We start from the raw sequence: 12,770 nt of genomic DNA, 5'->3' as shown, positions 1-12,770 counted from the left end.
AGGGTACAAAATACTCTATTTTGCCGTTTCTCTTTGCGTGCGCTACTTTGCATATCTCACCAGCCAATCAGAGTGCTTTCTGTCTCCGACGGGCTCCACCACCAATTCTACTTGCTCAGCCGGCTGAAAAACCACTCGCCGGTGAACCGACATTAGTCGTGACCATGAGCCTGGTGTGTCTGGGCCCTTACATCCACACAAATACACACAAACCAGGGTTTTTAAAAAATCTGTCCTTTAGGAAGAATTAAAAAAACCCTCAATTTTAGTGACCTAAAATGCTGCTCGCGTGAACGAGAGGCCAAAACGCTAAGGAAAATCTTAATTTTGCAAAATATCTATAAACTTGTGGACGAGGCCCTCGGAGGTGTGGTTTTTCTGCATATGCACTGCGGTATACAGGTGGGTTTATGTATGTGCAGTGACTCACGCTGTATACTGCAGCGACTCCAGACTGTGTGGAGAAGATTCGATCGTCCAGTGATGGAACCCGTGGGATTCTAGAAAGAGGCGCGTTGAGGAAAACTCTAAAGACGACAGCAGATCAAAGAAGTTTCACGCTGGATAACAACAGGTAAGATTCCTGTCATATTTCAGGTATTTATGTAAGAGACGTGGTTGACTCTAAATATTACTGTCTGAACCACATAAAGAGACTTAATTTAGTGTGCATTTCCTGCATCAGCATATAGTGACAGCTCTGCTTAAATTACTTCCTTCAACACTGTTTTTATGTAATACTTTTAGCTGCTTCAGATCTAAAGGGCTTTCCTCAAACCCCACTGGCTCGCATAGTTTGATTTCAAGGATCCCCTTAACCACTCACCCCTCCCAAAATGCCCCATCTCTGAGAGTACACTATGTACCTTCTGCTTTTTGCAAGTGTTAAAGGGAAAAGCTGAAATGGATTACCGGACCGTTTCAGGCGAGGGGACGGACTAGAGCAGATTAGGCGACTGCAAAGGCATAATAAAAAGCATAAACTTAATTCAATATCATTTCTCCTTTTCTAATGCTAAAGGTAGAAAAATAAGTCCAATAAAACCCGTGTGTCACAACACTAAAAACAGTCAAGGCTTTATGAGGGCTTTGCTTTGTTTAAACAAGACGATAACTTTCTTCAAGGCCTCCAAAACATGTAATAATGAGATTCACTCTGGAGACAACACTCAGATGTTCAAGGAGACAAAGAGGGAATGTGTATCCACCACATAAAAGAGGGAAGCCCTGTGGTTAGTAACCTGCTCAGGCAGTTGTCTGTGACAGACAGACTCGCACACTGCTGGTCACATGGTTTATGGGAAACCGAACGTCTGGCTTTCTTCCTTTCACCCAAATCACGCCTCCCTTTCCCCCTAAGGGCCGGGTTATACAAGATAAGAAGTATTTCATTTGGTGCGTTGTCCGACCACGTTGGAAATCAAAAATGTTTATAGTGAATGGCCACACGGTGAGGAGGGGTGAAAAGCCAGCTGTGATTGAGAGAGGAGGGGTTTTAAAAAAAAAAAAAAAAAAAAGGATATACAGATACCAGTCACTCCTGGGAGGCATTTATGGTGTTGTCACATGAAAAGTGCCACAAATAGTAGTGTTAGAAAGAAGAAAGGAGCCGAGAGAAGTGCGAGCAAACCAGCAGACGGTCTCATGGCATGAAGAGAAACAGTCGGAAGCTATCCGACCATCCAACAAGCAATCCTGACGGAGCAAACTGCCCCCTTAAACCCTCTCCCTTCACTCTGCTCTTGCCTGCGGGGGCCCTCATCTCTCTTGGCCCCCTGCCAGCAGCGCTACTCGTAACCGACAAACACGAGAGGGAGATAAGGAAAGAAAAGAATCATTTAAGAGGGGGGCTGCGATTCAAGAAGCAGAAGCGCAGGGGGGCGCATCATTGGTTTCATTGTCGGGGAATTTGGAAAAACAACACGCCTACCACCACACACACACACAGAAATTAGGAGTAATTAGAGGCTCAGTCTCTTCACACTGACCTGATAGTCTAGGTGAGGAGAGCACAATTAAACTGTGCTCTGGGCAACACAGTATTTACAATTTTTTATCTGTTGTTTTGATGCGCCAAGAGTACCAGAAAGACTGAAAAACATGTACTGAAAGAGGATTCAGTGACAGATTATCTTTCATGATTTGAAAAGTATTGATGTGGTACATTCAATGCCACAAAGCACAGCATAGGTGAAGAAATCTATGGTGAAAATCCCTTGCAAATACTACTTAACCCAGGCCTGATGGGTGGCAGACAGAGAACGATACAGGCAACCTGATCTGTCTGCTCTACATGACCACTGGCTGGCAGGGATGACTGTGTCAGGGACTGTAAACAGAAGGAAGGCAGCAAGATGTTCACAGGTGAAAACAGGGTTCGACCTGCTAGATGACATTTTCCGGGGATTTTGGCAGACCTGATCTTCTTACACCTACAAGAGATTGATGTATTGGTTGGCCATTATGCGTGTACATCAGCCGATTTTGTGGCTATGACAGATGAACAGGGAGTTGTGTTTGAGTCTCCGTCCCATTCATTCTGGCAATATGATGCACTTTCACCACTTGAATTATGTTTCTTTACTTTTTTTTTTGCAGTTTAAAAATGGACTTTCTGGTAGTAAAGATATTCCAATGCTCTGACACCAGAATAAAGCCAGATAAAACACCAGATAAAACATCATCAATGGGTACATCAAGTCTCTTAAACTGCATCCACTTTTCCTTGTGTCTCAGTCCCTCCCACAGGGTACGCATGAGAGACGCAAAGAAATCATGCAAAGAGAGAGGAAACAAGGAAATGAGCTTTAAGAGTAATGAGACGTCCATCATCTCATTCAAATGGGCCACATGTAGGGGTATTTATATGTCGTGGCATGCCGCTGAAAGTCCTCCGGAAAGGCTGCTCTCGTATATCATCGTTATGGCTCTCTCCTCGCTCATCGGAGTAGAAATAAGAGCTTTGGGACAGATTGCAACATGGCGGACCAGAATGACTTCCGGTTCAAGCGAGGCTTTTGGAGAGAGGAGTACTCTGGATGTACCCGACGTCAATCCCTCCATATGGGTGGTCAGGTAACCAGATGGACGCAGACGCTTTTCAGTCAAGCCTTACCCCGTGTATCAGGAACAACCATGAAAGTGGCCGACCTGCACTAATTAGACATTAGTCATTAGTTTTGATCTCCATTAATTTTCTGCTTCAGGAGAGAGCACAATGTCAACTTAGAGACTTACAACAGGGACACTGCTTCAGGGAATAAGAGTGTCAGTGTGGCTGAAATATTACATGCAACATCCAAGTGGACAAAATTACACCAATGGTGAGTGATTCACATTTGACCTTCACTGAGACTGAGGAGAAATGCAATGAGTGTGCAGATGAGGGAGGATTGAGGGTGCATAATCTTACATGAACGATACCTCAAGGATGCCAACTATTGAAACTCAAAGGACATTTGAAGACAGGGATTACAGATTTCTTACGACACCATGAGCACATCAGGGCTGTAACTACATATCATTTTCATTGAGGACACATGCACACAAAAATCTGTTAATTCACCCAAACATTTTGATTTGGTCACACCGTCGCACCTGATATTCAACATGTCAGCTTCATTTTTTCATTGTTATTTTAATTTCTTGATGCTTGTGCTGTGATTTAAATTAAGAAAAATGCTAACTGCTTCTTTATTTCCTATTACAATCATTTACGTAATTGTTCAAAAATTCAATTAAAACCTATTATTGGGTGCAACTAAATTATGCGCTGGAGCCCTGATTTAGTCTATAAAATGTGAAAAAATGCTCATCACAAAAGGCCAAAGTGACGTCTTCAAATTACAATTTTTTTCCAACTAGCAGTCCAAAACCAAAGACTCTTCATTAACTATCACACATGACAAAGAAAAGCAGCAAATCCTTACATTTGACAAGCTCGAACAAGCAAATGTTTGACACATCTTCTGATTAATCGACTAATCGTTCCAGCTCTAGCGCACATGTCAAAGTTCCCATCAAACAGGGTTCCCATCTTCCGCCACAGCCTACAACGAGCCAATGCTGACCATTCTTCTTTGCAAAGTGGCTTCAGCCACTGCTTCCTGACCTTTAACCCCAACACTGACCTGCAAGCCACAATTAGGAGGTAAAAGCTTCTGCGGCTCCTGCTTCATCATTAGCTTACTGTAAAGCCATTAAGTGCCGAGTGGATGAGGAAGGGGAAGCCAGGAAGAAATACAGCCTTACGAGTAAAAAGCAGGGGGATGATACAGCTCAATAAACTGCAATCTGAATAAATTAATGAATCACAGCTGTGTGGTTAGCAACCTCACCCTTGAATAAATCACAGGACATACACAAGAAAAAGGGAGGCGAGAGAGTGCCAGAGAGTGAGAGGTGAGCTTTGTAGACAAATGTAGACAAACATCACCTAAATCAAACGGTAATATCTGATCTTCTGTACGGCAGCAGAAAATCTTTCGCCACTTAAACATGGCCTACGTCTCTTTTGAATGACACAGGCTACCTGTAAATCTCAGTGCAGTGGGTTCAGTGTGGAGGCACAGGAAGTGAGTGGAGACGGTCCAGATGGTGCAGACACAAACCCTCCTTCTCCCTGCTGGCCCAATGACCACTCTAACACACACATACACACACACACACAGTTGGATAATAGCAGAGCTCACAAAGCTCTCACTGACTGCCTGCTGTTGCTGCTCTTTCACTACAGTATGAACGATAGGTGACAGGTTAGTGGATTCAACTCAAACGAGCCGAATCTTGAGCAACAATGGTTCTGGATTTCTACGACAGATTGTGTTTGGTTTTAAAATTTAAAAGGACATGATCACTAAATATGCAGATAAAAAGGAGGTAGATGAAATAAAGTAAAATACTGAAAATAGTTTCAAGTCTTCTTCAATACAGCATGATGTTTATATTGTAAAGTATGATCCCATTTACAGTAAAATAGACGATACAGCAGGGTATGATTTAGGCTGTGGCTACATGGTGATGGTGATATCTATCGATATCCTTCCCTAGCTGCACCCTCTTGTCCAAATTTGGTTGCTTCTGGCCCTAAATTATAATTTGATCTATGACCATTAAAATCCAATCGGTTTATCTTTGAGTCAGAGTGGACATTTGTGCCCCAATTTGAAGAAATTCCCTGGATGCGTTTCTGAGATATGGCGTTTACAAGAATAGGATGGACAACCCAAAAACATAATGCCTCTGGCCAAAAAAAAAAAATACAAAATGGCGCCGGCCACAATGCCAAGCTTGAGGCTTCAGAACGCTTGTATTGATCATGGTGGGTGTACGCTTGGCAAATCCACATTCACGTTACCGCTTTCTTTTGGTTTAACTTCCTAAAATTACTTTGATCGTGATGAAATGATGATGACTGGAGGAAGACATATTACTGAAGCCTGAGATGATTACACATGTTGATTACACATGCCTGTACATAGAAAACTTCCTCTATTTGTCAGAAAGCTGGTCTTAATAGTTTATACTGTACTGTATACTGTCTACACTGTATATTTGTTGGAGGGTGAAACTCCACCAGCAGCCATAATACTGCAGAGTCTGTTGTGCATCTCTGAAACGCTGCCAAGGTGCTTTTAAAAAAAAAAAAAAAGAAAATACTTCCTGTTATTTAGTCAGTAACCATAGTGGATGTAACCCTTGTCCTCATATTGCAGTGACGGCTATCTTCTGTGAAACAACTTAGACTTAAGAAAACATGAATTAGTCTGATGACTAACAACTTGCGCTGTTGAATTGTGTGAGTCAGACACAGGTGATAAATTACACGAGCCAAATTGCTCTGACCAAGAATTGAAGCGTTTTCTCGGAGACCCTGCGGCGGAAGCAGAAACACAGGCCAACAGTCAGAAGGAGCAGCCAGGAATACACCATCATGAGGTCACTGGTTTGTGTTTAAAACTGCAGCAGAGCTGAACCACTAGTCTTAACAAGGGGAAACTGACCCAGCTGACAAATACAAGCTCGCCAACAGAAGCCAACAGTGCCAACAAATGGTGCCCGATCACTCGAAGACAAGTTTCACCATGAAATGCTGAGTTTTTTGTATTATCCTCTGAATAAAAAGACTTCTGATGTGCGTGACAACAGATGACTGAAACAAATGCCTGCCACTATAATTGCGTTATCGACTTATCTTACACGTCTTATCGGCTTATCAATGTATGTACATGACCTCGATGTTGCCCGTTGTGTGTATTTGCGTGTTAACATTACTACATTGCTGCAAGAATGATGATTGTGATCATGATGAGCATTTTTTTGCGTTTTATTTAATGTTTCGATTGTACGGTTTTGTATATTTATGTTGTTTTATAGTTTTTTTTCATTTAGGATATAGGTTTCTTTCTGATTTTGTATTATTACCACATTATTAATGTAAAAGTTACCTTCCTGAGTTTTAACTGCATAGTGCACCTTTAATAAACCTTTTTTCACATTTCCAATGTCTGAATATTAAGAACTAAAAGTCTGTTGCTCTCTGAAAGGGTGTGTTTGTATTATGCTTTTTATTATAACAGTGCCATAAATTGACAATAATTTTGTTTATTGCAGTCATTTCCTGGACAATAACTCATCCAACAAAAAGTAGTAGCACTAGTAGTAGTAAGGATGGGACAATAAAAGTTTTTATTGTAGATCTCGATATATAAAACACTCACTGAAATGATTGTGGTTAATTATTATTGAGATAATCATGAATATCACATGAATGACTCGAAAAAAGCTGTCTAGCTTGCTGACGTACTGTCCTATACTGGTGAACTGATTTATTTTGAATTACCTAAGCCTGTCCCCATGGCTGAAGACATGACTTGCACATTGTATCCCCCGTAAAAATGAATTTAATTGGATGTGTGTAAATACTATGGATTCAGACCAACGTGGAGATGAGGTTACCACCATTTATGTATCCTTCATCTGTGCAGGAAGACCTTATTACCTTGATTTATGATTACTTATTTAAGATTCTTTGATTTTTACTTTAAAAAATGTGTGTCCTGTCTATGATGCAATAAAAATCATTTGTTTCCTCAGAAAATTTAAAGTTAGAGTGATTCCAGTGTGTTTTTGTGTCATTTTATTTTTTATTTTCAAGGTTTTAAGAATATTTTGATGATCACTGGGATCGGGACATGAAATTTTCATATGTACCCATGCCTAAGCAGCAGTAAGCAGCCTTACCAACACCAGCAAGAACAAGGGAAGAGGGACAACTGACAGAAATAGCTGCTAAACTATCTCTAACTGAAAAAACGTGGCAGGGTAAATTATATATTGCATCTACATTTATAGGGCAGAGCATACATTGTTGCTCTTACGACTGACATTACAACAAGGTTGTAACATTACTTGCTGACAAGAGTATGTGAATGTTCTCAACTGCACCATCGACTTCAGAGCATCACAGCGTGGGCGGGATGGATCTCAAAACACAGAGTTCATTGTAAATATCGAGTGTTGTAAGAACAGTTGACAGCAATATGAGCATAAGCAGAAGATGTCAGTTTTCAACCGTTACTGCTAGTATTTGGAAAGCTTTTTCTAGACTCATTCAACGTCGAAAAAACCAAAAACATCCACACTGATGTGACTTCGGATGAAGAAACACTGGGAGATCACCGACGGTGTGCCGCATGTCTTCTTCAACAGGCCACTCCCTCTCTGGAAAGAACAGTCCTGCATGCTGGCTCATAACGACTCAGCAGTTTATTTATAACATCCCACGGCGAGTATGCTCATGAGAATATCTTCCCATGCAGGCTGCACACACCTGTCCTGAAATACAGGACTACTGTGCAGTGTGACCCACCAGCTGGGCACACACGATACGTAGCTGTATGTCACAAGCGACACTAGCTGCGACTGCACGTCTGGCTCACGGGTTACGTTGAACTTCGCTGCTCTTTATTGGCAAATGCTGTCGTCCCTTTTGTCCAAACAGAAACGTGAGGACAAAGAATTTTTAAAAAACTTGCGAACTCGAGAGGGAGAAAAAGGAGTTGGCTTCCTCGAAGAGAGATGAAAGTACTGTACCATGAAAGCTAAGGGATTGGGTGGGGGGTGCCCGGCGAGATGAGAAAGGGGGGAAAAGGGGGAGAAGCCCTCAGTTTTCTCAGCTGGGCCAGCAGTGGGGTGAGGTGAGCTGTGGGGGGATGGAAGGAAATGAGGGAGGGCTGAGGCAGGCTGGGTGACCTGGGCCTTTGTTGGCAGATGGTGGGAAGCGCCACCTTGGCCTCTCGCTCTGAATGCTAAGCAGCGCTGCCATTGTCTGACAAGTGCAGCAGCAGACGCATGCGCTGGGTGTTTCTCTGGCAACCAGGAACAGAAACAAACTGCCCCCCCCTACCCTCCCTCAACACTGCACACACACATGCACGCACAGGGGTTCAGAAAAGCAGGGTGGTGAGGACTTGACAAAAGCACACGCCAACATCCTGCAAGTGGGAATTCCCATACAGCAGGAGCCAAGGCCAGACGTCTGTAACATGCTCCCACACTCCTGACCTCGGAGATCTGGAGAGAGTGAGAGGTCAGACAAGCGGCGACACTCAGAGGGTCTGTCGTCATATGGATATGAAAATGAAGTTCAGTGCTGTCTAAAAACAGTTCAGGGACCATCAGGGGGATGCTGGAAATCACTCAGAGGTCCCAGGACAAAGCAGACCGGCGTCATTTTCCTGCAGTTCACTCATTTGATGTCGGAACAATTTATCCTTTCTGTTACCTCCCACCTACTGCACAGATGGTTACGTAACGCGAGAAAAAAAAATCATATTTTATTATAGTGTAAGAAGACACGCAACAATTGAGCAGTCAGTAAAATCCAATTAAATTCAACAGCACCACAAACGATAAACTCCACATTACTAGATAGTTGAAACAAAACCTCTTCAACACACGTTCAACAACAAAAATAATAAAAGTAAACTCCATTAAAAGAAGGCGTCAGTGAGCAGCTGCTGCGCTAGACTGAATTAAAAAATTAGCATCGTTTAAGTGTATCGTAATTCATATTCCAGGTCGATCACAAACACCGTACTGAATGTTTTGGATTGGATTTAATTGACCAGGTGTCCATGGTATCATCTCCAACCCCCTAAATACACTATTTCAGACTGTACGTAACCAACCAGGCTAATTCTCAACTTTAAAAAAGGTGCACTACGTAGTTTTGGGGAGGAAATTTTAAATAGAGGAGAAAAATGTTTAATGCCTTAACAAACAAAGTCTCTCTCTCTGTAATAAACTGAAAAGGACATCACAATTTCATGCTTTGTTTATATTTGGCGGACCCTGCCACCTTTCTAGCTTCAAACAGTGTTCTGGGGACCTTATTCTCCCTCTCAGAACAGCTTGCTTATTCAGTTATGGAAAATATAAATATTTCTGCGTTTCATAAGTTTATTATTATCTCATTAATATTGTAAATATTAAAATTCTGGGTTTCTGGTCCACAATTACACAGTGCCCCTTTCATAGCAAAATTAATTTGTCTATGAGGTTACCATCAACTCTTCCATACTGCCGTCTGCCACAGGCTTGTCACTGTTCATTTAACAGGGACACATGAGCTCCCAACATGAGTGGATCAATAGCCACAACTTCATCACGTGAGTCAATGTTGAATTTAAGCAAAAGTGATCACAGCAAACCAAAAAAATACTGCAAACAGATGTGATGTCTCGAGCCAATTCGAGCCACTGTTATGTCTTCCTATCGCTTAAACAAAACGTGGGTTGAGTAAACGGGGAGGGTGTAGTTCTGTATTCAACATGTAGGCACGATCATACGGCTAAAAGTAGGTTAAGCAAATTCAACAGCCATTTCACAAGCCCGGAGAGTCAAAAGAGGACATGGCACAAGAGGTTAAGAGATCACTATCTTCTGCGCTGCGTTCAATTTACTCATATAACTCACAGACAACACACTGTGAGCGAGAGAGGCTTTCACACCGCCACCTGCCATAACCAGCTACTTACTGCCCCTAACAGATGTCAGAATCACGGGGTCGGCTGTGATGATCGTGGGTGGCAGGATATCAGGTTGAGACATCACACCCCAAAGCTGAGCCACAACAGAGGCTGTCAGATCACAAAAGACACATCTCTGTGCCACTGGCAGACAGTAGATGTCAACTTAATCCTCTCTCTCACAATACTGCCACCATGCTGTAAATAAAACAGGAGGTGACATAACCACTGTGACTTCACTCCACCAAAAGTAGGGTAGAGTAATACTGGCCTGTGCTGTGTTTACTCAAAAGGTAAAAAAAGGTATATTTAGGGCAATGACGGTGCAAGACCACGACAGGAAAAGGCTGATGATGAATATTTGGAGTCACAAAACAGGATGATTGTAGTGAAAACATATATATGCTTTAACAATCACGCATATCAAAACTATAAGTCACGGCTGGCTACTTTCCCACTTCCCAATTTCTGCATGCTGTCATCCTCAGAGCTCACCGGCCCGACCAGGCACTGACAGGCCTGTCAAGGTGCACCAGCAACACCCCCCCCTCCTCCTCCTCCCCTTCAAAAGGCTGGCTAATGTGATGCGAAATGGGACAGGAGGTGCAATTCCCACAGACCAGGCCTTGTAACCGCTAACATTAGCCCCCCATTATTAAGCCACAGGTCGTCACCCTGAAATGGACGAGGCTTTACTTGCTCTGCGACGTCGCACACACACACACCGACTTGTGCACTTGCTAGCTGGCTGCAACAGCAACTCGGCTAATGCACCTTTGCTAGCAAGGGAAAGATAAACTGAACAAAGCCGGTAACCGGTGTGGGAAAGCCCGATAGCTCGCCGGTAAACGGAGATTTAACACACCAAATAATGTCAGCTACACACATAACGCCAATACACTCAAATGTCAGCTATGTTTGATCAGAAATGTGATTAGGAGCGGCGGTGTGCGGCCAACTCTCAAAAAAAATGGGACTGACATTTCCGTTAGCTTTGACAACCGGCTTGATAAGCTAATGTTAGCATGCTTAGCTAGCTAATTGTCCCCTCCCCTCCCAGCGCCTTTCCAAACGAGACCATCATCCCCGCATCCAGCCGATATTATCTACTAACACAACAACAGCGTGTTCTACTGTCAAAATGCAGATTAAAAAATGCATAAATAATAATAATAAAAAAAGACATGTTACCCAAGTCAAAGGATACTGAGGTGGTGGTACCGCGCCGGGCTGAGGAGCTGTCGGGGCTCCCGGCGGCAGAGACACGGAGGTCAGGGTAGCCCGCAGTTGGCTCGACGGAGAGGGGCCACTTCCAGGTCCGCTAACTGCGACAGCGGCGGGTTTGGGGACCACTTTCGGTGGCAAACTCATCGCAAAAAAACCCCCCAAAAAAATCAACAAATTAAAAAAACAATACCTTTAATAAATACTGATACAAACAACGCCTAGCTCGCATGCATCGGAGCGAGCGTAGCAGATTTCTTGAAAGCAGGCCCCAAATCCCTTTAACGAAACTGGGATAACGAAGCTCGAGCAGCAACGCGAGCGTCTCTTTTTTTCATGGAAAGTCGCTGCTCGGATCAGCGGTGCTGTTCATGGGGACGGTGGGAGGTTTAGCCTCCCTCGCCCGGTCCGGAACCTCTGCGGATCCGGCTCGGTTCGTTTCTTTCAAAAAAAAAAAAAAAAAAAAACACCACAACGACGATCGCCGCGATCTTCAGCCTCCCTTCGGCGATCTACCTTTTCTTCTCGACAAGTGTCTTTTCTGTCATTTTTCTCCTCACAGAGATGAGAGACTTCGCCAACATGGCGTTGCGGCCGCTTCCAGCAGTCCGGGCAGGACAGATGATTCGGCGGTTCTCGGCCGGTTCCGGCTCCGCTCGGCTAATCAACTAACCTGCTCTCGGACACAGATCCAACGCGCGGCTCGTGTTTCCGTCTGACACACTGCTTTAAGCCGGTTATTATTATTATTTTTAAAACATTTTATTTTTTTATTTAAATCTTCAATTTAACCAACAGTATTAAACCAGAATATAAAAAAACATGTCATTAAAAAATTACATATTTAAATTTTTTTTTTTTCTTAATTACAAAAAGCTGCACAAATGTTGGTAGTAATTTTCGTTTCTGCACGGCCAAAAAAAATAAATAAATAAAAAATCTGAACATCCAGTATTCCGATTTATAATCCACAGTATAGATAATGCTCCGTCCTCTGCAGCAGCAGCACTAAAACATGGACCCGTGTGTTATTAGCGCCACCTAGCGTTCACCTGGCTGCCTCGCATCGACCACACTTTTTTATTATTTGATTGTTTTATTCTGTGACATCTGTTTTTGTGATTTTTTTTTTTTTTTTGCATTTCATTTGACTTTTGTCGCATATCCATGAACACATGGATGCAGGAAAAGTAAAAACGAGGCTATAACATATGCAGAATTAACAAGCAGGCCCAATTAATTAAGAATTTGTCAGTGACAGCGTTACACAAAGTTTATAAAGCTCCTCCAAATTCAGCAACTCGCAGAATTTAGTGATTTTTAAAGGGAGTCTGGGGAATTTCTCCACACGTCTTCATCTCTTTGCTGTTGTTGACTGTGGTTGGTGCCTGTGATATGTGCAAGTTTGCCATCTGCTGTAGTGCAAATCACTCTCAAATTGTTTAAAATTATTGTTAATAATAATAATTAGATGCATGTTATCCTGGCCCTTAAAATTAATAGAAAATAACATAA

General features: G+C 42.7%; 1 protein-coding gene across 10 annotated transcripts in view; it reads right to left on the bottom strand.

Moving 5' to 3' along the window:
• eif4g3a (eukaryotic translation initiation factor 4 gamma, 3a) overlaps positions 1-11,891 on the bottom strand; it is a 61,184-nt gene extending 49,293 nt beyond the window's left edge. For 9 of the 10 annotated variants that reach the window (XM_073467871.1, XM_073467873.1, XM_073467876.1 and 6 more), the window contains exons 1-2: positions 11,239-11,891; positions 431-500 (exon numbers count right to left, since the gene is read on the bottom strand). In XM_073467871.1, the coding sequence (XP_073323972.1) occupies positions 431-500; positions 11,239-11,402 (234 nt within the window). In that variant the 5' untranslated portion in view covers positions 11,403-11,891. Of the gene's footprint in view, positions 1-430; positions 501-11,222 lie in introns of all 10 variants that reach the window. The other variant, XM_073467879.1, reaches the window with a different exon arrangement.
• Positions 11,892-12,770: the final 879 nt, after the last annotated feature.

The sequence above is a fragment of the Pagrus major genome, chromosome 6 (genome assembly GCF_040436345.1).
Source record: "Pagrus major chromosome 6, Pma_NU_1.0".
NCBI lineage: Eukaryota > Metazoa > Chordata > Actinopteri > Spariformes > Sparidae > Pagrus > Pagrus major.
This window is presented reverse-complemented; position numbering and strand designations above follow the sequence as displayed.